Genomic DNA, 24,157 nt, shown 5'->3' on the forward strand with positions numbered 1-24,157 from the left:
GGCAAGAATGTGTCTTTGGCATCCCATGCCAGCTACCCCATGTGTTGTCCTGGTTTTTAAAAATCATTCACATGATCAGTTGCATGTTAAATAAACATGGCAGAGCACCATTTTTATACTGTTTTTTTACACACAGTGACGAATAGGAGCCAATATCTACATGTGAGCAGCAATAATAGTCAGGCAGAACTGCTACAAAGTTTCCTTGTGCCTCTGGGAGCCACACTCAAGCAGGATGGATGCTTTGCTTAAAGGGCCAAATAGTAAATCTTTTCCTGGCCAGATGATCTCTGTTGCATCTGTGCTTCTCTGCCATGGAGTCACAGCTGTTAGCAACATACAAACTAAGGAGCATGCCTGTGTGCCAATAAAACTTTATCAGCAACAACAACAAAAAGAACAAAAAGAAAGGGGCCAGATTTATCCTGTGAGCTCAAGTTTACTGAGTAGTGAGTGGAGCCTTGTTTGGCAGACTGTTTGTTGTCTGCCAAGGCTTATAAAAGTCTGATTTCCTGAGTGTTGATTGGACAGAAGCTGTCATGTCAGATACTAATTTGTGAAGTTGCTAAGCCACAGGTTAAGGTTATGCTGCTCTTGTAACTGGCTTTCTTTCTAACATCTTTATCTTCTTTCTCGCTTTATTGTATGTGTGTGCTCTTGTTTGTGGGTGTTTGTATGAATATGCGTATTGAGGCCAGAGGTCAACTCTCTTCCTTATTTGTGGAGACAGGGTCTCTCACTAAGCCTGGAGCTCTCCGATTAGTATAAGGCAGCAGGGCAGCAAGGATCGTGTCCTGTCCCTCCCCAGCACTGAGATTATGGGCATGGGCCATCCCTAGCTTCGGGCTCTTTTACATGAGTTCCCGGGGATCAAATCAAAGTCCTCACACCTGCACATCACAGACTTTACTGACTGAGGCATCTCTCCAGCCTGGAAATTCTTTCTCCTGTCTGATGCTACAGACTTTGTGTCATATTCTCCTCCAAAGCCATTTTACCGTCCTGCTGGGTCCCTCTTTGACAAGCCAAATGAGTCTTTGATGCACACTGTATTTGTATGAGTTACTTTGAGGAACATGACCTGACCCTGTCAGAGGTGGGTGGAAGATAACCCGAGTGTGCAAGATGGGGACATCACATGCTGTCTGCCTGTGCAGGAGAGCAGGGGCTGCTCTTCGTGGATGTCTTCAGAAGAGGGAGCCAGAGAACAGGGGGTAGCCATCTTTAGAGGCCTCCAGAAACAATAAAGCAGGGGGCAACTGCTCATGGAAGCTTCCAGAAATGGGAACAAGAAAGTAGAGGCAGTTCAAGGAAGTTTCTGGAAGGGACTGACAATTGCCTAGAGAAGACAGTGGGAGGAACAGACATGTTTGAACCATATTAGAGAGCTTGCATGGACAGAGGTGTCTAAAGCTATATGGTGCCTTCAGGTAATGACAAGCAGTGATTTGGGGGATATGACAGGCAAAGCCAGACAGTGAGATGGTACCCACCTGGTCCTGGCAGTCACTTGTCCTACCTCCAAATCAGAGACATGGAAAAAGGGGATCGATCCAGCAGGAGGGAAAGGTCAGGGATGTGTGACAATGGGTCATACTCCAGTCATACTCCACTGTGCCAGTTGGCTTGCCTGGAGCGCTGAAATCCTAGATTGAACTCAGCAGAATAGAAGACTGATAGCAAACCAGACATCCCTCCACAGTGTGTAGCGTAGACACCAGCTATGGGGCACCAACAATGTGAGGGGCTGCAAAATAGAAGACATTCATCTTCTGTTCACAACACTGTCAGACTCAAGAGAAGTAAATAGGGACCGACAGTCCTGTCCTGCTGGCTTTGGCCCCGATAGCATGAAGCTTGATCTTTGTTGATCGAGTAGCAGGCCCTGGACTCAATGACAGGAGCTCAGTTGAACTGTCTGTCTCCCAGTCTTGCTGCCCTTCAGTGACCAGCCATGCCTCATCCTCGCCTCTGAGTCGAAGCTCAAGGGTTGCCACTTCTCTTCCAATCCATTTGGTCACACAACAGGGTGGCCCTAAGTCCCAGAGCCACCACCTTGATCCATGCAGCCTCTGTGGCAGCATACGTGGCATGTGACACCTGACCAGGTCATTACTGGGAACATCCACAGAGTCAGAGAAGCACCTAGTCCTAGGTAGATGTCCCTGAGCCAAGAGAGGACAGATAGAATCAAATGTGTTGGGCATGGAGGCAGAGGGAGCCCCCAGAGGACACCTAGGACTAGCCTTCATTCAAGAAAGGTTTGCAGAGATGGGGCTGGAGGGCAGAGACAGGCAGAGAAAGCGTTCAGCCAGGCTGTGGAGACTCGGAGGATCAATTAAACTCCATGAACATCCACTGCCCCCTCACTCAGCCACAGAGGACCTGGGAGATAAAAGATACAGCAGTGGCCCTCTCTGCAGAGCTCAGGTGGCAGGAGTAGAGGCTAGACCTCCAGAGCTATCCATATTCATGAGGTATGAGAGCACTCTCCTGCTGCAGACTTGCAGGTGGCCACGTCTCTCCCTCCATTGCCCAGCAGCTGCTCTGACCTCTGACTCCTCTACCGGGTGTTTCTGGCCAGCATCCTGCCTCAGACGTTAATGCTTCTTCTAAAACTTGAGGTGGAATTCACAGAACACTAATTTTGCCATTTTAAAGAAGACAGTTTCTAAGGTAGTAGATTCAGAATGTATTTCTACCTCTTCCAACTAAGTCTCAGCACCTGCTCCCCTCCCACCACAACCCCTTTCCACCCCACCCCTGCTTCCCTCCTATCCCACTCCCCTCCCACCCCACCCCTGCTTCCCTCCTACTCCACCCCTGCTTCCCTCCCACCCCACCCCTGTTTCCCTCCAACCCCACCCCTGCTTCCCTCCTATCCCACTCCCCTCCCTTCCCACTCCACTCCTGCTTCCCTCCCACCCTACCCCTTCCCACTAAACACTGCTACCCCATCCTCTGGCATTTCAAAATGGAGTCTCTTATGCTATGTTGACTCAGGAACAGGCTTCTTTCACTCAGCACAGTGTTTCTGAAGTCTGTTCACCTAAAGCAGGTGCCAATGCCAGTGTCCCATGCCTCATCATGGTAAAATATGCTCTTTGCTTATCTGAGACATGTGCCTCATTTTTACCCTTGGCTGCACTGCACAGAGCCACAGAGCACTGTGAACTGGAGTGTATAGTGCTTTTAGGTATATGCAGGAGAATACAGCATTCACATAAGTGTATGGAGAGGCGTATAGGTGTGTGCAGGTGTGTACATATATGCTGCTGCACATACAGATATATAAGTGTATGCTACTGTGTACATATCTGTGGATACATACAGATATGCAGGCGCGTATGGGTACATACATGTGTGCATACAGTCAGTCATGTTCAGGTGAATACAGGTGTGTGCAGGTGCATACAGCTGTGTGAAGGTATTTACATGTGTGAAGATTCATACAGGGGTATAGAAGTGCATGCTACTGTGTACACATGCATGAATATAGACATACATATACAAGTACAGATATGTGTGGGTACATTCGTGTGTGTGCACATGCAAACAGTCATATTCAGGTGAACACAGGTGTGCACAGGTACCAGTGTATACATATGTGTGGGTGCATTCAGGTGTGTGCATCAGTGCATAAGGTGTGGTGCATGCCTGTGCACTGAGGTGTGTGCATCAGTGTATAGGGTGTGATGCATGCCTGTGCACTGAGGTGTGTGCATCAGTGTATAGGGTGTGATGCATGCCTGTGCACTGAGGTGTGTGCATCAGTGTATAGGGTGTGGTGCATGCCTGTGCACTGAGGTGTGTGCATCAGTGTATGGGTATGGTGCATGCCTGTGCACTGAGGTGTATGCATCAGTGTATAGGGTGTGGTGCATGCTTGTGCACTGAGGTGTGTGCATCAGTATATGGGTATGGTGCATGCCTAAGTCGTCTTTCAGCTCTGCAGTGGTTTTCCTGCTTTAGTCTGGACTACCCACATCTCGGGCTGCTTCTGCTTGTCTCGAGGAAGCAGGCGTCTAGCATTCTTGCTTGCTGGTCCTCCTCGTCCTTCATCCTTTGCATCATTTATGCACCATACCAAGGTCACCATGAATTCTCAGGCCATCCCCCCCCACACCTATCATACCAAGGTCACCATGAATTCTCAGGCCATCCCCCCACACACCTATCATACCAAGGTCACCATGAATTCTCAGGCCATCCCCCACACACCCCTAGTGGTTTGGCCACCTGCCAAATCAGACTACTCTGTGAACTGATGAGCACAAGGCCTGACTGGTCATAAAAGTCACTTACAGAATATTAAATGCCAGGACAGGGCTAATTTTGGCTGAACTGACTCTCAGTCTACTCTCTGTTTGTGTCCCATGATCCTCAGGGTCACATGACCACAGAAGCTTCAGAAGTCACACAGACTACTCAAGAAGCCACAGGCTGGAGGACACAGTGGTGTGCCTGTGGGTTCTGTCTGGGACAGCCCAGGGTGGCATCAACAGGGCAGATGAAGCTGTGGTTGGCTTGCTCAGGCAAGGCAAGTGACTAGGGTCAGGTTAGAGGCCATGGCAAGTGTGAGTGTCCAAATGCTAACTGAGCAAGCCGTGGGACATGTTCCCAGACAGAGAGGAGAATGCTAGGGGAGTCCTAGGGACAGCCCAATGGGGCCTCACAGGCCAACTTGGAAAGGACAAGTGTTTGTAGACACTCCTCAAACCAGCTCTGCCCTGAGGTGCGTGGTGTGTGTGTGTGTGTGTGTGTGTGTATACATATAAGTGAGCATGTACAAGTGTTTATTTGAATGTGTATACATCTGACTGTGTGTGCACATGTGTTAATGTGTGTACATGTGTTTGTGTGTGTTCACTTGTTTGTATATACATGAGTGTGCATGTCCATGCTTTGTGTGTGTACATGAGTGTACATGTGTTAACCTATGTATGTATCTCTCTCTCCCTCCCTCCTCTCTCTCTCTCTCTCTCTCTCTCTCTCTCTCTTTCTCTCTCTTTCTCTCTCTCTCATGTGCTACCATGCCTGGGTTAAAAGTGTATGTGTATCTGTATGGATACATAAGTGATACCCATAGAGGCCAGAGAGGGTGACAGATTTCCTGGAGCTGGCATCACAGAGGGTTGAACTGCCTGATGTGAATGCTGGGCACTCATCTCAGGTCCTCTGCAAGGCACTATGTGCTCTTAACCTCTACGCCATGTCTCCAGCCCTCATGTTCTAGGGATCAACCTCAAGTCTCTATGCTTGTGTGGCAGGTTATATACTGGTTGGACCATCTGGCCAGCTCCCAGGGTACTTTGTGGAGAAGGAACAAGGCCTGTGTGTTCTGATGTTATGCAGAGACTCTGCCTTTTTTGTATAACGTCTTCCTTATGCCAGGGCCATTGGAGTGTGTGTGGTATATGCTTGAGGAGGAAAAGTTCAGGTGGTCCCCTAGAGCCAGCAAGTGATATAGATGTCTTCAGACCCCAGTGAGGAGGATATCTGTGCCAGGACTTCATCAGTGTGCACTGTGGGATCCTGGCTGAGTCTTCCTCTGAGCCTCTCTTGTCAGATTAGAAGACAAAGCACTGTGGGTGGTCCTCTTTCCATCACCCTGAAGCTAAGCCTCAGGACCAGCCCTCCTGAGGTCAATTCAGTTCTTGACTGAATTTTGAACTGAAATCCTCCCAGATGTTGTGTGTGCTGAGAATATTAGGAGCCCAAGTCTCCATGGCAGGAGAGGTGTGTGTCAGGAACCAGAACCTCCCAGGTATGACATACATGGTGCCTCTGTTCTGCCCATCATACCCAGCAGATGCATACAGGACACCAGGCAGCCTTGGTCACTGTGGTGAGTTCAGTCTATCTCGAGATCTCTTTCCATAGGTTGGTGCCATCGGGGACGAGGAGGAGTGGGTCACCCTCTATGAGGAGGAGAACGAGCCTGATGCCCAGATGTTGGAGATTCCAAACCTCACACCCTACACACACTACAGGTGAGAACCACAGGTGGGAAGCAACCACAACTGGATGTGTTTGTAGTCTGGGAAACCAGATGGCACATGGAAATTAGGATTCTCAAGTAGAACACTGGACGGATGGTTCATCTAGTAAGTGCAAGCATGATCTACAAGCAAGAGGACCTGAGTTTGGATTCCCAAGAACCCATTAAACCTGCCTGGGGGCATGGTATATGGCTATAATCCCAGCACTGGGGCTTGCTGGCCAGTCAATCTAGTTAAAGTGGTTAGATCCAGGTTTAGTGAGAAACCCTGTCCTAAAACATAAGATGGAGAATGATGGAGAAAAATATCCTATGCCAACCTCTGGATTCCACATGTGCACCCGTGTTGGTACATCAGAACACACAGGCACACACACACATACAACACACATGCACACATGCAACACACATACCCACTCACAGGGAATTCTATAAGTAGCAATAACAGTATGTACACAAAAGCCCTAAGCAAGATACACAGTTTGAGTATTGTTCCAATTCATGGTTGGATTTTAGGCTGACCAGGTGTTTCCATCAAGGCAAACTGTGGAAAAGACTCACTATTACAGCTGTGAAATAACCAGGAACCGCAGGCTGCAGACTCCTAACAAAGCAGATGTCCCAAGCACCCTGTTCTGCTTTCCCCTTCCATGACCCTGGAGTTATTCTTCTCACTAATCAAGTGCTTAACATGGCATTTAACCTTTCGCTTCTGGATCCTGCCGCTTACCCTGGCAGTAAATCCCGGGCCTTCACCAAGAGGAGTACGATCATGAGCTGTTAGCGATGCTATCCATTCCCGTAACATCAGCGCGAGAGATGAAATTTCCAGTTATCGCCAGATGTTGAGTTTGATAATGTCATTGTTCTGCCAGGATGGATACATTCTTTGTAATCGGGGGAACGAGGGAGTAAGGACAAGCAATTCAAAGACTGAAAGGTGAAATTACATCTTCACAAAGAACATTTATTCGATACAATACCGATTTTTTTAAAGACTAATGAGAGAGTTGTTTTTTATTCTGTTCATTGAAACACTCTTCCCAAGCTTATAGCAGGTAAGTCAAGAGAAAATATACTCAGTCCTCAAAAGGAAAAGGCCATTCAATGGGCTACTAGGACTCGGGACTTGGCATGGAAAATCACATGCAGGTGTACACTTAACCCAGCCTTCAGAAACCGCCACGGTAAGGAAGCAATGTCCCTGTCTTAAAGTCACGTTGATTTAGGAAATCTCTGAAACAAGCATTATGTGTCCTTGTTTAGGGTTTTTGTTATATATAAATTCAGTTCAGATAATTATTGAGGAAGAAGACAAGGCCGGGTATAGTGGTGCAAGCCTGTCATACTAGCTACTGAGGAGGCTAAGGCAGGAGGATTGTAATTTCAAGGCCTTCCTAGGCTACAGAGTGAGTTCAGGGTCAGGCCAAGCAATATACCAAGGCTCTGTCTCAGAAGTTTAAAAAGAGCTGGAAGCATGTCTCAATAGTAGAGCCCCTGCCTAGAATCCCCCAGTGAGGGGCTGGGGTGTGGCTCAGTGGTAGAGCACCTGCCTAGAATCCCCCAGTGAGGGGCTGGGGTGTGGCTCAGTGGTAGAGCACCTGCCTAGAATCCCCCAGTGAGGGGCTGGGGTGTGGCTCAGTGGTAGAGCCCCTGCCTAGAATCCCCCAGTGAGGGGCTGGGGTGTGGCTCAGTGGTAGAGCACCTGCCTAGAATCCCCCAGTGAGGGGCTGGGGTGTGGCTCTGTGGTAGAGCCCCTGCCTAGAACCCCCCAGTGAGGGGCTGGGGTGTGGCTCTGTGGTAGAGCCCCTACCTAGAATCCCCCAGGGAGACTCTCAGAGGTAAAAGACTTGTGTTTAGCATACTCAAGGCCCTTACTTTCTAAGGAAGTAGAGATGAGTCTGATTAACTGAAGGCCTCTTGTGTATTCTTCACTGTGCTACATGACAGGATAAATGTGGACTACTGCAATGCCCTTAGCCACTCAAAACACTGGACTTCAAAATTTTGTCTGGTGGCAACACTGTGACATTTGGTTCTTTTGAAGGACCTCAGTCCCCTAGGCTTACCCTGAACTTAAGTCAGCCAACAACAACCAACCACTTAAACTTCTACCCATCATCTCCACCAAATCTGCTTCATCTGGGAACTAAATTAGCCTGAGTCACAGGAGACCATATTCTGAAGGCTTGTAAGGAAAGGCACTTCTTGTTTTTCTGTTGCTGTCATAAAATACCCAGAGAAAAGCAGCTTAAGGAAGGAAAGGTTTGTTCTGACTGTCAGTTCAAGGTTATGGGTCATGGTAGAGGGAAGCTAACCCAGCAGGAGAGGGAGGCAGCTGCTCACAGGGCATCCGCCAGCAGGGGACAAAGAGCTGTGAATGCCTGCTGCTTGCTCTCCTTCTCCATGTACACAGTACAGAATCCCAACTAGGGAATGGTACCACCCACAGTGGGCAGGTCTTTCCATTTCAATGAATCTATTCAAGATAATCCTTGCAGACATGCCCAAAGGCTGGTCTTCCAGATGACTCTAGATTATGTCAAACTGACAACACTACCCATTATGAAGGCCATAGATGGGATCTATATTCTTCACCATCACAATTAGGTGTTCTTGAGTGATGGCCATTGTGGTACAGAAAGGCACGCATGCGTATGCGTGTGCGTGTGCATGTATGTGTTTGTGTGTGTAGCACTAAGGGAGGCCCTGATCTTTTCTGTTGCCTTTTGCTTTGGAATAATAGCAGTTCATGCTTTTATCTCCAGGTTTCGAATGAGGCAAGTGAACATCGTGGGTCCCAGCCCCTTCAGCCAGTCATCCCGGGTCATCCAGACCCTGCAGGCCCCACCTGATGTGGCTCCAACCAGCCTCACTGTCCGAACAGCCAGTGAGACCAGCCTGCGGCTACGCTGGGTGGTGAGTTGGGAACTATGAGTAGAAGCCATTGTTAGTGCCTTCCACATTTGCTGGGGAATCAGAGCTTAGCCGTACCACATTTGGGCGGTTTTCCTCATCAAAGCTAATCCCATTATTAGACCACAAAGTATTACGTTGTGCGATTAGTGTAAGATCTAAGAGCAGCCCTGGATTTCTTATTAATTGGTAGCATCTCTTGCTCTCTTCTTGGAACTCCGAGTGCTCTTTGCAGGGAAGAACACAGAGAGTGCTAAGTGCAGGATCTGTAAGTCCTTAAGCTTGGTCAACACAGAACCAATACTCAATATTTGTAAGAGAGCCAGTCCAGTGTTTAATCAGAACGTTTCTCCCTCAAAATTAAACCCAACTGCATTAAAGGAAATTATTTCCGGCAAAAGTCACTAAAAGAATTTTGTTGAGTTGACAGAAGAAAAGTTTCGGGGAAGGTAGGTCAGAAAGTTGTAGGATGAGGACAGAAAGATGCAGCTCAATATGTAAAGCCCCTATTGCTCGAGCACAAGGACCTGAATTCAGATCCCCAGCACCCGATAGAAAGGCAAGCGTGAGGGTGCATACGTATTATCCTAGCAGTGAGGAGCGGAGACAGAAGAATCCCTAGAGCTTGCTGACCAGCTATTTCTATCACATCTGTACCATAATGCCATTGTGGTACACAAAGACCCATGCAAGAGGAGCACCCAAGGAGGCTTTCATCTTTCCTGTTGCCTTTTGCTTTGGAGTTGGTATGCTTCAGGTTTAGTGAGAGACCCTGTCTCAAAAAGTACAATGAAGAGTGGTAGAGAAAAACATCCAACATCAACCTCTGGCCCTCACAAACACATGCATGTGAACGTGTACATGTGTATGCAACCCAATGTGTGCACATGTGCATACACTAGAAAGTTCTAAGAAAATTCACCTAAGAAGCACATTTTCCATGGTATTAGACCCATAGGATAGGTTTCTTCTTGAAGACCTTCAAAACTGACAGTTATGAGGTGTCCACTCACACCACCCTGTCGTTCATTGCCAGCCTCTGCCTGATTCCCAGTACAATGGGAACCCCGAGTCTGTGGGCTACAGGGTGAAGTACTGGCGTTCAGACCAACCATCCTCAGCTCTGGCCCAAGTCGTCAATGACCGGCTGGAGAGGGAACTGACCATCGAGGAGCTGGAGGAGTGGACAGAGTATGAATTGAGGATGCAGGCCTTCAACGCCATCGGGGCTGGGCCTTGGAGTGAGCTGGTGCGGGGCCGCACACGGGAGTCAGGTGAGAGGGAGGTAATGAAGGTATGGAGATGAGGTTCCCCTTTGTGTCTCTGTAGAGATGAGGTTTAGTGGCCTTGGATTTCCATGTCCCTGGGTAACAGAATCTCCCCACGTCTCACCTGTGTCTGAGCAGCAAAGAGTTCCAGGCTTTGGTGTTAAGCAAAGCTTTGTATAGGCTCTTTTAGTGTTGCTGTGATAAAACACACTGGAAAAGTAACTTAAGGGACAAAGGTATTATTTGGTTAAAGGTTTGAGGATATGGTGGGGAAAGCGAGTCAACAGGAACATCAGGCAGCTGGCTACATTGTATCCACAGCTGGTTACATTGTATCCACAGCTGGCTACATTGTATCCACAGCTGGCTACATTGTATCCACAGCTGGCTACATTGTATCCACAGTCAGGAAGAAGAGAGCAATGAATGCTGCTGCTCAGCTCTCTTTCTCCTTCATACTCCACCCAGGACCCCAGGACAGATAATGATGCTACCTCCTAAGTGGTTCTTTCTCCCTTAGTTAACACACTCAAGATAATTACTCATAGATATGGCCAGAGACTAACCTACTCCTAGGTGCTTCCAGGGCCTGTCAAATCAATAGCCTATATTAACCATCACCAACTCATATCTGTTCCTTTGGATTTAAACAGGTTCTGGTCTTAATTTTATGATTTTCAAAGTTAATGATAATCTTTATTATCAATGATAAAAAAATCAAGAAGCAGAAAGTTCCTATAAGATATTTTTAATATCCCAGGCAGTGGGCTGCTCTTCTTGAATGAATGTATACAGCATGTTTAAGGGTCTAGCTGCAATAAGAAGTGGGCCCCTGAATGGCTCAACAGAGTGGCAGGTGGTGTCTCATTCATTTGGTTCTGAGATGGGAACCTCATTTGTTGGTGGCTACTTTCTGCTGGGTCATTCAAGAATTCAGGCTGTGGTATACCATGGGATTCGTCACAGTGCTGGGATTACAGGCACACACCCACCATGCTCAGTATACACACACACCCCTGGCTGAGCCACATCCCAGTCCAGGCAATGCTCTGATGCACAGTGTATGTATGGGGACCCAGCAATGCCCCAGTGAGCATCCCTGCAGAATCACCATTGTGGTGATTGATGTACTTCTGTGGGGACCCTGATTTAAAGTGGGGTTTTCCAAGAGCAGTCAGAGCTCTCCTCCAACTGTAGCTTTCATTATATTAGCAAGAAAAGACACAGACTCACTCTGCTATGATTATGTTGATGCCTTAAAACCCCCTCAGCTTCCCTAGCTGAGTCTGTGTGACAAGGAAGGGACCTGGAGACGTTTTTAAAGGATAGTTTTAAATCCAGCAATAGACAGACCAATAAAATGTTTCTTTGAAGAAACAAAACTTTGCGTAGAAAACTAGAAAGCCAGGGATAAAAAGTATCTTTTGAAGTTTTAAACTTATCAACAGGCACAGAAGAAAAACAGAAAGAAAAGCACCCATAGCAACAGGAGCTGTGCTGGAGCAGCCGCTGTGGATCTTCCCTAGGTGTTTGCCTGTTCAGATGTGTGCGTGTCCGTGTGTACAGGTACAGGTACACATGTGTGCATGTGCATGATGGAGGCCAGAGGTCAATCTCCTTTGAGACCAGGTCTCTCATTGACATGGAATTGTCAGTTAATCTGGGCTGACTGGCCAGCGAGCACTGAGGATTCTTCTGCCTCAGCTTCCCCAGCACTGGGCTTACAACTGAGAGCCACCATACCCAGCTCCCCCCAACTCCCCAGGCATAGTATGTTTTGCCTTCATGTATCTTATATGCCTGGTACCTGCTGAGTCCAAAAGAGGGCACCAGAGCCCCTGGAATTGTAGTTATAGGCAGTTGTAAACTGTTCTGTGGGTGCTAAGAACTGAACCTGAATCCTCTGGAAGAGCAGCCAGTGCTCTTAACTGCTGAGCCATCTCTCTAGCTCCATGCTTTAAAAAAAAAAAAAAAAAAAAAAACAAAAACAAAAATAAAAATTAAACCATGAGGTACTGAGAATCGAACTCAGGCCCTCGTGAATGTAAGACAAGCATCTTACTGTCAGAGCCATCCCCTCAGCTATTCGTGAGTCTTTCTAGGACCCAGCCTGCAATGCCCATGCAGAGACAGAGGGGCTAGCCTGGAATCCATGGATGCTGGGGGAGAACCCAAAGTCCTCTTTGGAGACTGTGTTCTTCTATAGGAGAACAAGAATATCTGCCACAGAGATTCACCTGTGTCTGCCATGGCAGCGTAGAAGACAGATAAGCCCAGCACAGCCTGTGCCTGTGTTGGGTTTGGATTCTGATATGTGCTATATGTGTGGTCTGGATGCTCCCAGAAGAGAAATTAATGTACAAGTCTGACTGCAGAACCCCAAAGCACAAAGAACAATAACAAAAAGGTAGATCAATCAGGCCCCATTGAAATTAAAGTGTCGGGGCTTTAAATAGGAATATAGGAAATATCATATAGGAAATGGGAAAAAATCTCAACTGGAGGCTACTTCTCCAAGCACTCTGTCTGACAAAGGGTTCAGCTATAAATATCCAACACCTCTCCCTTCACAATGAAAAGGCAAATGATCCTATTAAGAATGGAGCAAATGCCTGAACAGACGGTTCTCCAGAGACAGAGACAAATGACTAATAGGCACACGGGGAGGGGCTCGGCATCATTAGCCAGGAAGGAGATGCAAATCCACGTCATAAGGAGATGACACTTCATTCCCATAGGAAGGTCAAACCTGAAACACAGCAGAGTGAGTGTTTGTGAGGTGTGGAGGATTCGGAGCTTTGTACGGCGGGCAGCAGTTGGCATTGTGCAAAATCTGAAACAGATTCACCATCCAACATGGCTAGTGCACTCTTAGGCACACCCCTGTCTTGTGGTGACAGAATATGTGGTAGGAATCAACTTATGGCAAGGAAGGGTTGGCTGCGGCTCAGTCCTGCCACAGTGGCTGTGGATGGCAGGAATGTCTGCAGATGCCAAGGTTCAGGGAGCTCACATCCTCCTCTTAGGCAGTCCAAGAACTTAGCCCAGGGAACGTGCTACCCTCCTTCAGCCTGGGCCCCCTCACCTCTGCTAACCTAATCTAGATTGTCCCTCACAGGCATGGACAAAGGCTAATCTAATCAAGACATCCTTCACAAGTGTGCCCCAGGGCTTCATGGGTAATTCTAGATCCTGTCAAGCTGACAGTTGGTGTTAGCCATCACATCAGGTAATCAAAATAGTCTTCCCTGAGACTTAAAAATAATGTCACCAGGGCCAGCTAGATGGCTCATCAGGCAAAGGCACTTGGCCCCAAGCCTGACAACCTGAGTTCAATCCCCAGGACTCACAGAATAGAGAAAACCAATTCCTGCAGGTTGCCCTCTGACCTCCACATACTTGCTGTGGCATGAGAAGTCCTACCCACATGTATGTACATAACCCTACCACATCCACACACACACACAGACACACACAAACACAAATACATACACACACACACACATACAGACATCCACAAATTATTGTAATAATCTCACAATCCCAAATGGAGGTTAGAAACAAACATTTTGAACCACATTTACATGATGTGTAATAATAGCTGGAAGCATGGTCTAATGGTCTGTGACAATCTGTGACATACTGTAACGGTAAATGGGATTTGAAAAGAGAGGTCACACAGGGAGCAGTAGTGAACAGCAGGGAGAACTCCCCTGAAGAGAAAAACCGCTGGAGAAGGAGGAAATAAACAAGCTGGGCCATTTTGTTTCTGATGAAAGGGGAGTTTCTAAGAACATATCAAGACTTAAGATAAATTGGAAAAGAAGTCGAATATACCTTGGAACAGATGATGGGTACAATTCTTCTTTACACCTTCAAAAAAATAAAAAAGGTAGGCTTTGTCCCAAGGGAATTTGAATCCACTGAATCTAGAATATGTCATTTCCTGTTCTTAACAGCCCTACCTGGCAGGCTCTCTCCTAGTGGGAAACATCAAGGTTCAAAGCCCAGCGTTAAAGCGCCAGGCTGTCCTAGCTCTTTGGGGACACAGCTGGGCTTCCTGTGAGTGAATGCTTACATAACCACATCTCTGAAAATCTCCAGTGGTTTGTGGGTCTATAGTAAGTAGGCACTTAGAGCTGCCAAGATTGACCCCACAGGAAACAGGTAGGGGTTCAGGAGGTGGACCAATAGGGTTGCTATGGCGATGGCCTCTCTCTCTCTCTCTCTCTCTCTCTCTCTCTCTCTCTCTCTCTCTCTCTTTACAGACAGGGACAGTTTTCAGAACACAGCACAAATGCAGTAGGCATACAACACATTTGGGGTTGTGATTTTATTTTAAATCAAGTCAGAAAATGGGGTCTGATAAACAGCATGCTTCCACGCTTCTAACAGTAGCAACTCCTTTGTTCTTAGTGATCTACTGTACTGTTTTTATTGCTTTTAAAAAATTAAAATGAGCACCTATGTAAATAGTTTTCCAGACAAGACCGTGGTAGCATGTGAGGTCCCCTGGGAGCTGCCGCAGGTAGGCCACAACAAGACATGGCTGCGAGGTGTGTGGCACAGACAAGCCCTTTGCCGCTGAGAACTCAGGCAAGTCATCAATGACTGTTACACTAACATTTTTTAGGAAAACATGAACAAATGTCTGCTCACCCCAGATAGTGCACCAGCCACAAACCAAAGTGACGATTTCCCAAGTCTACCTTAGGAAACCAGTGAGCTTAATGGGCTTCCTCACAGCACCAGTGAAGGGTTACTGACAGGATCATGGGTAACCCGAAACAGCTATATAGCCATAAACTCTCACCCCATCATGAACGATGACTTCAACAAAACTGCAGCACAGAGTCTCCACTTCAGTCAGCTTTCAACTTCCTATATACCTAGCATCTCCCATGATGCCTTACAGTTGAGGAAAGGCAGGAGAGAGTGATGGCTGGAATGGGGGGGGGGGTTCCTGTGACCCTCTCTTCCCCTCTTCCAACTTGAAAATATCAGTAGCTTCATTAAGCAATTGACCTATCTCCCTGTGACAGTCTATATTGTTCATTTGACAGGATCTAGAATCACTTAGGGCATCCATGTGAGGGATTATCTAAATTGAGTTAACTGAAGTGGGAAGACACACCCTAAGTGTGGGCAGCACCATTCCCCAGGCTGGGATCCTGACCTGAATAAAAAGGGAAAAGTGAGCCTAGCACCAGCATCCATCCCTTGACTTCCTGTCTGTGGATGACATGCCAGCAGCTGCCTCATGCCCCTACTGCTATTGCCTGTACCCCATGATGGACTGTGTACCCTCAAACTGTGAGCCAAAATCAACCCTTCCTCCCTTAAGTCGCCTTTATCAGGATATTTTATCACAGCAATAGAAAAGTAACCAAGATACTTCCTCTTGGTTGGGATGGCATGATAGTCGTATATAGCAGTGGTCCTTACCTGCGGGATGTGTCATCTCACTAGATGAATAAGTGAAGGCATGACTTTCAACTGCCATGTCTAGGAAAAAGTTTCATCTTCTAGTCGGGCTGACTGCCAATTATTGCCCTTTGAAACATCGGGAAGATCACTGAGCTCCATCTTCAGAGGTGTATACATACAATGTTCTTATTTTGGGGCATCACAGACCCATCCTGGCCAGGGATCTAAGGCTGAGCAGTTAGGAAAAGGTATCCAGGATCAGGTATCAGGTATCTAGGAGGAAAAGGGTGAGATGCTGCCTCTGTGGTGCTGGACAGAAAGCTAGCCTTTCTCAAGGTGGATGGACAGTGACTTCTGCCATAACTTTCCCCCTGGAAAGATTCCTGTGGGTAGAGAAAGGGGCAAAGATGGATGCCACCCTCACACCCATACCCAATGTCATCCAACAGCTTGCTCTGTTAGGCTATGACTTGAATGGCACCTCCCTTGCTCCCTTCCCCTTCTCTTTCAGTTGACACTGCTGGCTATGAACTTGGCCCAGTCCAGCACAACAGTTGTCTAGGGCCTTCATGGGTAATGGTAATTTGTCTGAAAATTTTTATTGGAGATTGAGGAGACAGCTCATTTGGTAAAGTGTTTGCTTTGGCAGCATAAGGACCCAAGTTCAAACTCCAGATCTGAGGTAAAAATGCTAGACATGGGGATGTGTGCTTGTAAATCAGTGCTAGGGAGATGGATATAAGGGGATCCCTGGGCCTCACTGGCCAGTCCACCTTGCTAAACCATCAAGCCCCAGATAAAAGCGAGAGAACCCATCTCAGATAACATAAGATGGACAGTGTCCTGGGGAGTACTACCCAAAGCTGGTCTCTAGCTTATATAAACACACACATGTACCAATGGAAACACATTTGTACACATGTGCACACATAAACAAACATGAAAATAGAAAACCTGTATCACCTTGTGGCAGTGTGTACCAGACGGCAGCTTGAGTAATGAGTGTGTTTCCTCATCATTATGGAAACCTGAGCCTGGGACCAGGTGTCCAGGGGCTTGTACCTTATGGGAGGCTCTGTCCTGGATCTTCCATACCAGAGCCACAGCCTCTGCTGCCTCCTTGGCTCAATCTTGCATCTCTATGATCTTCTGTAGCACTGTCCTTGCATGCCTGTAGTATCCACAAAGCTTTCTCGCCCACCTGACACAGCACTGCAGAGACATATGTCCAAGCCCTGTCACACAGCAGAGATGCTATGACCTTGAAATGTGCCCACCTTCTTCAGCCTGGAGGTCCTGGCACAAGGTGTGCCCTTTAGGTCCAAGTCCAGGGGAGCCTTCTGCTCTGTTCAGCTACTCCTTAAACAGTGTATCTTCTGGCCACTTAAGTACTCTCCTGGATTCATCCTTTCCTGTATGGACAGGCTTTGACATGATAATGGGTTCATAAACAAAAAAATGGCAATTTATAAGAGTGTTCAGTGTTTTGACATTGGGCTATGATATTGCCATCTATATGTGTTGGGCTAAATTCATAGCTATCATGGGGCACATGTGTCCCACAGGCCACAGACTAGACAAGACAAACAGAATATAAAATACTTGTTTATAAAGTTTTGCTGCTGTCTATATTACATTGTATCTGATTCCTGGCACACATATATAAGACAGCTGGTTCCAGCAAAGAAAACTAACTGAGACAAAATTGCCTAAATATAAGAGAATTGTGTTACATACACATAGTTCAAACCCTGCAAGAACTACCTCCTAGGCAATTCCATAACAAAACAGTCATTTAAATGAAATAGAACGGGAAAGGGAGCATGTTTGAGGCCAACCTGGGCTACATAGTGAGTTGCAGACCAGATTGGTATATAGCAAGTACCATCTCATGATCAGATATATATTAAAGCTGGGATGATGACACAATCAGTAAAGTGCTTGCCTGACAAGCATAAGGACCTAAATCAGAATCCCAAACCCCAGTGCTAACAGCTAGATGTTGAAGCTCATGCTCGTAATCCCAGAGTTGGGGAAGTGGAGACATGGGGATTGCTGGAGCTCATTGGCTAAGAGCCAGTTAACCTAGCCTAGTCTGTGAGCCCCAGGACACTGACAGACCTTGTTTCAAAACCTATAGTGACTAAGGAACAAAACTCAGGGTTTAACTCTGGTCTCTATATGCATGTATGCACATGCACCAAAGTGTACACACACACACACACACACACAGAGAGAGAGAGAGAGAGAGAGAGAGAGAGATGCATACCTGCAAACCCACAGACACACATACATATTTACACACGGGACACACACATGAAGTACATGCATACTCACACACACATACACACACAAACACACCACTATAAATAGAATGAAATACAGCTTTCCTCAGCCTTACATTTCCAGACCCAGGGCTGCAACCCAATAGTAGAGTACTTGCCAAGCATGTCTGAGGACCCAGGATCTACCCCCAGTACTAAAAACACAGAAAAGACAACCAGGTAGATCCAACTTAGTTCTCTATTTATCTGCAGAAAGAACCTGCTTCCACTGATCATGCAGGATTAAACTCAGTTAGGACTCTGAGACACACAGATACTAGACCAGGCTCTCCTGGCCCTCCCCCCATATGCAGCAACATAATGCCTGGGGTCTGTCCCTCTGTACATCACCCCACCCCACTACTGTTCACCTCCTCTGTCCAACCCTCATGGACCTCCATGTTTAGCTAGTGAACCAGAATCCATCTGAAATTGAGGAATTCCAATTGAAGATAAAAGCCTGCAGCTCTTTAAGTCATTATCCGAAACAGACGGAGAGCATTTTCTTGCTGGCCAGGCTCAGGTAGAATTGAGTTCTAAATATCCAGGATTTATGGAATTTGTTGCTCATATTAAAGAGATTTACATATGTGCTGTACACCTGCAGGCTTATCTGATCCACCCTGAACACTCAAAATCACTGCTGTTTCAAGGACAGATTTTGTGTGTGTGTGTGTGATATGTGTGCATGTGTTGTGCATGTGTACTGGAGCACATGAGTATGGTGTGTGTGTGTATGTACATGCATTTGCATGTGTGTGATGTGTACGTGTGTGTGTGTGTGTGTGTGTGTGTGTGTGTGTGTGTGCATGCGTATAAATGGCCCTCTGTTCATAGAAGGCAAGAGACAGCTGACACCAACTGTGTGACGTGTTCTTTTGCAGTTCCTTCAGCAGCTCCTGAAAATGTGTCTGCAGAGGCTGTCAGCTCCACCCAGATCCTACTGACTTGGGCTTCAGTTCCTGAGCCGGACCAGAATGGGCTCATCCTAGGCTACAAGGTACATGTTTATGGTGACTTTGCTTGCCTTCGGGGCTGTTAGTAAAGTGTCACAGATCTGTCACTTGAGCAAAGAAAAGTTTCTAACTTTTTGAGCTGTCTTGTCTGGGAAAGATGGACTGGGAGAAGTGCTTTCCAGGCATCAGTCAGGAGGCAAATACAAGGACCCTGACCAGCAAGCCAGTCCTGGCTTTGGCTACTCTGGCCGAGGCACCCTGGACCCTTGGACCATGAATGGATGCAGCTCCTCTGACTTTGTGAAAGAGCATGACCACAGTAGTCACTTCCCAGAGTTGCTATGAGAAATTAGGGGTTGTATGAAAAGTGGCCCTGCTTCTGCAGAGTGCTGATTTGTAGTGGGCTGGGCTGCGCTGACTTCCGTTGGAGTTGGACCTTCCTAGCTTCTCTGGGTCCTATTTTCTAAGTGGCTACCTGACTCTTTTAAATCCTCCTATTTCTTTCTTCTCTGTCAAAGGTGACCAATACAGTTCCCTTACTCTGTCTCTAGCTCTAGTCTCCCAAGCAGCACAGGGAGTTTCTCTGGATCTGGGCACTAATGCTATACTGCTCTCATGGGATGATTGGCTGGTTTGGAGCAGTAGAGCACTGGCCTAGAATCCCCCAGTGAGGAGCTGGGGTGTGGCTCAGTGGTAGAGCCCCTGCCTAGAATCCCCCAGTGAGGAGCTGGGGTGTGGCTCAGTGGTAGAGCCCCTGCCTAGAATCCCTCAGTGAGGAGCTGGGGTGTGGCTCAGTGGTAGAGCCCCTGCCTAGAATCCCCCAGTGAGGGGCTGGGGGCGTGGCTCAGTGGTAGAGCCCCTGCCTAGAATCCCCCAGTGAGGGGCTGGGGTGTGGCTTAGTGACCAATTGCTTGTTCAGCATTCATGAGTCCCTAGATTCAATCCCTAGTACAATAATAAGAGTGTCCCTTCCACATATCCTCACTGGATTTTAACCATTCTCCTCTCTTGTTTTTCAGTAAGTGTTTTTGTTTGTTTTGTTTTGTTTTGTTTTGTTTTTCTGCTTGGGGTTGGCTAGGAGAGGGCAAACATTTATTATCAGACCAGATCTCACACTCTAGCTCAGGCTAGCCTAGAACTCACTATATAACAACAGCTTACCTTGAATTCATAGCAGTCTTCCAGCCTGGTCTTTCAAAGTGCTAGGATGACAGGCTTCCCCACTGTGCCCAGCTGCCTTTCTCTCATTAAATCCCAACTGCTTTTCCTCTGACCTGTGCTGACATGCATTCCATATCTGTGTATTCTAATGGCTGCCTCCTGGATCTGTGCTAAGTGTATACCACAGAGACATGACACTGGCAATCTCCTGCTACACAGTAGTCCTGTTAGCAGGTTCAGTGGGCAGAGCTCCATGCCACTCTCCTGGTCCCCATAGTGAAATGGTTCCTGAGCTGTTTGCAAGTGTCTCCCCGTGACCTCTCTTTTATTGCTCTTGGATCACTGACCTTGGAATGAGTTCATAGGGGGTGAACTTAGAGGGAAGACCAAGGAGAGAAGTAGGAAGAGGCCCTGGAGGAACACATCTTGGGCCATCCCTGTTAGGGGCAAACCTCGGCTGCATGTGGGGAAGAGCAGGCCTGCTGGGGCTCAAGAGATTTCATGGAGCCACAAGCTCCGTTTCTAGGAAGCAAGAGGCCTGTGCCCAATGTCTAGCCCATGCTTCAGTGGGAGCATTTGGCATGGCTATAGTTGAGAGCTTCAGATCTTGCCAAGTTGTGCCCAGGCAGCCAAATCACCAAGCTATGGGCAGAGCTGTGTGGCTCCAGCCACTCTTCTGGAGGACAGTTGTCTCATAGCCACCTTTCCCCTTGATGCCAGTGAATAGAAACGAGATCCAAAAGTTCTTCAGCACAGCTGCCCTCACAAAGAAATCCCGGTTGGTTGGGTGGTCCTTGCCAGTCAGTCCTGAGCTGGTATCCTGTGCACAGGGAGTCCCCTTCCAAGCACACACTAAGCCGTAACCATCTGCGTGTGATGCTTCAGGTTCTCTATCGTGCCAAAGATCTGGACCCAGAGCCCAGAAGCCATGTGGTACGAGGGAACCACACGCAGTCTGCGCTACTGGCTGGCCTTCGAAAGTTCGTGGTCTATGAGCTCCAAGTACTGGCGTTCACACGGATTGGGAATGGGGTCCCCAGCTCACCCCTCATCCTGGAGCGCACCAAAGATGACAGTAAGTACATAGCTAGTCCTGTTGCCTTCTGGCTTAGTTTTCCAATCCAAAACAATTCAGATTGTGGTTGTTTTTAATGTAAATTTTCAACCACTTTTTTTTTTCTAGTTAATGGAAACAAAACAAAAATTGTTTCTAGTCACTGGGCATTTATGTGGCCAATCTGAGCCTGGAGAGGATTTTTACCACCTGATTATGGACTATGCTGACTATGCTGTGGGCAGGGGCTAGTGAGGGTTGGCTAGGTTGTGAACCATGAGTCCATCCACTTATTAACAGCTCTACAGACCTAGATAAAACTCCTGTCTGGACCTCTGTGTCCATTCTCCTGGGGATGGTGGGTATCACCATTTGCATTCGGCTTGTTAATTATACGTTTTTGCACAAAATGCAGCATGTTTGACAGTACCCAGGGGTCCCCAGGTTCTGGTGCTTCCAGATTTGAGTAACAAGCACATCTTGCTGGCTTTGTTTTTATGGAAGTCTAAATCATCAGTAAATATGTTTTTCCACTTTGCAGATGTGAAACACTTAAAGGTTAGCCCCTTCACACGTTTGTTATTTAACAGGCCATAATGAATATGTCAGGGGGAAAATACTGATCTGCCTAAATGCCCACCTCGGGATCAGAAATGTCCGATGGGATGGAAACAACAATATGGTTGTTTAAGCGTCTTCTTGGATAATGAGCTACAGCATGTTCTGCCTACTCCATGGAGAGAGCCCTGTCTCCCTCACTCACACAGCCTCTGGATCTGGCCTTGGATCTGGACTGCATACCTCTCTCATTGCTGTGACCAAACGCCTGAGTAGTAGCTTAACAGGAGGAGGGTTAATTTACTTCACAGTTTGAGGGTACAGTCCATCATGGCGGGGAAGGCATGGTGGCAGGAGGGAGGCAGCTGGTCACATCGACACTATAGCTGCAAAGCAGAGAGAGGAACCCTGGTGCTCAGCTCACTTTCTCATTACTGTTGAGTCAATGACCCCAGCCCAGTGGGTGACTTTGGTCACATTTAGGATGAGCCTTCCCACCTCAGGTAGCCTAATCTTCTGTTGCGGACATGCCCAGATGTCTGTCTCTTAGGTGATTCCTGATCCAGTCATGTTGGCAGTCAGAACCACCACTGCTTCTGTGGGGTTATTCCTTCAGCTCTCTCCAAGACAAGAGGTTGGGGGTAGATAGGAAGTACAGGGGAAGTAGTATTCCCCTGAGCCATGTTAGCTGCGAGTTGTACTGATCATTACTTCAGTTTAGTCCTGAGAAAAGAAAGGAGAGACCTTTCAGAAACTGTCTCAGTGTTCGCTGGCCTTCGTTACTCCTTCTAAGGACCCATCTAGTCAGGCAGTGATTTTTTTTCTCTTATTGTTGTGTTATTTATATAAACACATCTTCTCTCTGTACTTTGACACAATCCATTCAGCCTCAGGGACAGCTCAGGAGGTCATTGCTGTGTCACACTGGTGTTATAAATTAGTCCTGACATTCAAACCCGTGGTCTCCCTTGAACAGTTATCTCACCCATGTATGGGTATCATTATACATATTCAAATTCACCCTCCCGGAATGGACAGTGCCCCACATTCTGTTTCTGCATCGATTTGCTCTGTGCCGATGCGTGGAAATCGATCCATGATTAAGTCCAATGAGAACTTCTCACACTGGCCACACACTAACTTGCCTATCCATTTAAGCAAATATATTTTATGAGGGCTGAGACCCTATTACTCAATTGTTCCGCCAGACATAACGGCATTTTAAATTATCGGTGCACTGAACCACACAGAAGAATTATTATATGCATCTGTGAGCATCCACTCTTAATTTTCTAAGACAGGGCAGGGGAGGTGAGGCCAGCGTAGGCCAGGAAGGATTAAAGGATTGTCAGGTGCTTCGTTGGTGGTTGGGGGTGGGGATGGGGCTAAGGGATAACTTGTATTGGTTACTTGTGTTGTGGTTGTAACCAAATACCTGACAAAGGCAAGGTAAGGGATGAAGGTTTACCTTGCTCACAGTTTGAGAATACGCAGTCCAGCATGGCAGTGGTTGCACAGTGGCAAGAGCAGGAGGCAACTGTCACACTGCGTCTGCAGTCAGGAAGCAGAGAGAGAGGCATGCTGGGGCTCAGCTTGCTTTCTTCTTCTTATCCAATCCAGGACCCCATCCCACAGGATAGGGACACGCGTATTCAGAGTGGGTCTTCCACCTCAGTCAACCTGATCTGGAAAGCCCTTCAGAGACATGGCCAGATATGTGTCTCCTAGGTGATTCTAGAGCATGTCAAGCTGACAATCAGTATTAACCATCATAGTTGCCAAATACCTGCTCTACAAATGTCAAACCCAGCAAAGGAATCTAGTCTCATATTGGCGAAATATTTACTTCAAAGTCATAGGTAACTCTCAGGCTAGTGTTGCCATGAGCTGTTCTCTTATGTCCTGCAGGCATGGTTTCTGGACATGATTTTCTAAGTCAGATGGTTAGAATTGAAAATAAAGCATGCTTTTCAAAATCATTAAGGAGTCACACAGAGCCAATGAGAGTACAGAAGTCCTCTGCTGAAAACATGGGGTGGGAAGGTAAAACACCTTTATCTTCCATAAAGTGCCTGCAGAATGAGCATGAGGACCTGAGTTCAATTCCCTAAAACCGGCATAAAAAGCCAGATATAAAATAAAAACGGGGGGGGGGGGGGGGGGGGAGGGCGGGAGAGATGACTCAGCAGTCAAGAATGCTGGCTGCTCTTCCAGAGGACCAGTATTCAATTCCTAGCACCCATATTGGGCAGTTCATAAATACCAGTAACTCTAGCTCCAGGGGATCCAATACCTTCTTCTGAACTCCATGGTTAGCTGCACACATGCAACATATCTCACAGATCTATACACATAATAAATAAACAAAAAAATAAACAAATCTTTTTAAAATGTAAATCAACCTTTTAAACATAAATTTTAAAAAAGAGAACATGGGACCACCACAAGGAGAGCCACGGCAGCCATGAGTGCACAAGGCCATCCAGAGAACC

At 47.2% G+C, this 24,157-nt stretch overlaps 1 protein-coding gene across 1 annotated transcript in view; it reads left to right on the top strand.

Moving 5' to 3' along the window:
* Sdk1 (sidekick cell adhesion molecule 1) overlaps positions 1-24,157 on the top strand; it is a 964,506-nt gene that overhangs the window by 825,700 nt on the left and 114,649 nt on the right. The window contains exons 23-27 of the mRNA XM_076923544.1: positions 5,884-5,993; positions 8,770-8,920; positions 9,954-10,191; positions 18,821-18,936; positions 20,939-21,128. Coding sequence (XP_076779659.1) covers positions 5,884-5,993; positions 8,770-8,920; positions 9,954-10,191; positions 18,821-18,936; positions 20,939-21,128 — 805 coding nt within the window. The remainder of the gene's footprint in view (positions 1-5,883; positions 5,994-8,769; positions 8,921-9,953; positions 10,192-18,820; positions 18,937-20,938; positions 21,129-24,157) is intronic.

The sequence above is a fragment of the Arvicanthis niloticus genome, chromosome 24 (assembly GCF_011762505.2).
Source record: "Arvicanthis niloticus isolate mArvNil1 chromosome 24, mArvNil1.pat.X, whole genome shotgun sequence".
Lineage (NCBI taxonomy): Eukaryota > Metazoa > Chordata > Mammalia > Rodentia > Muridae > Arvicanthis > Arvicanthis niloticus.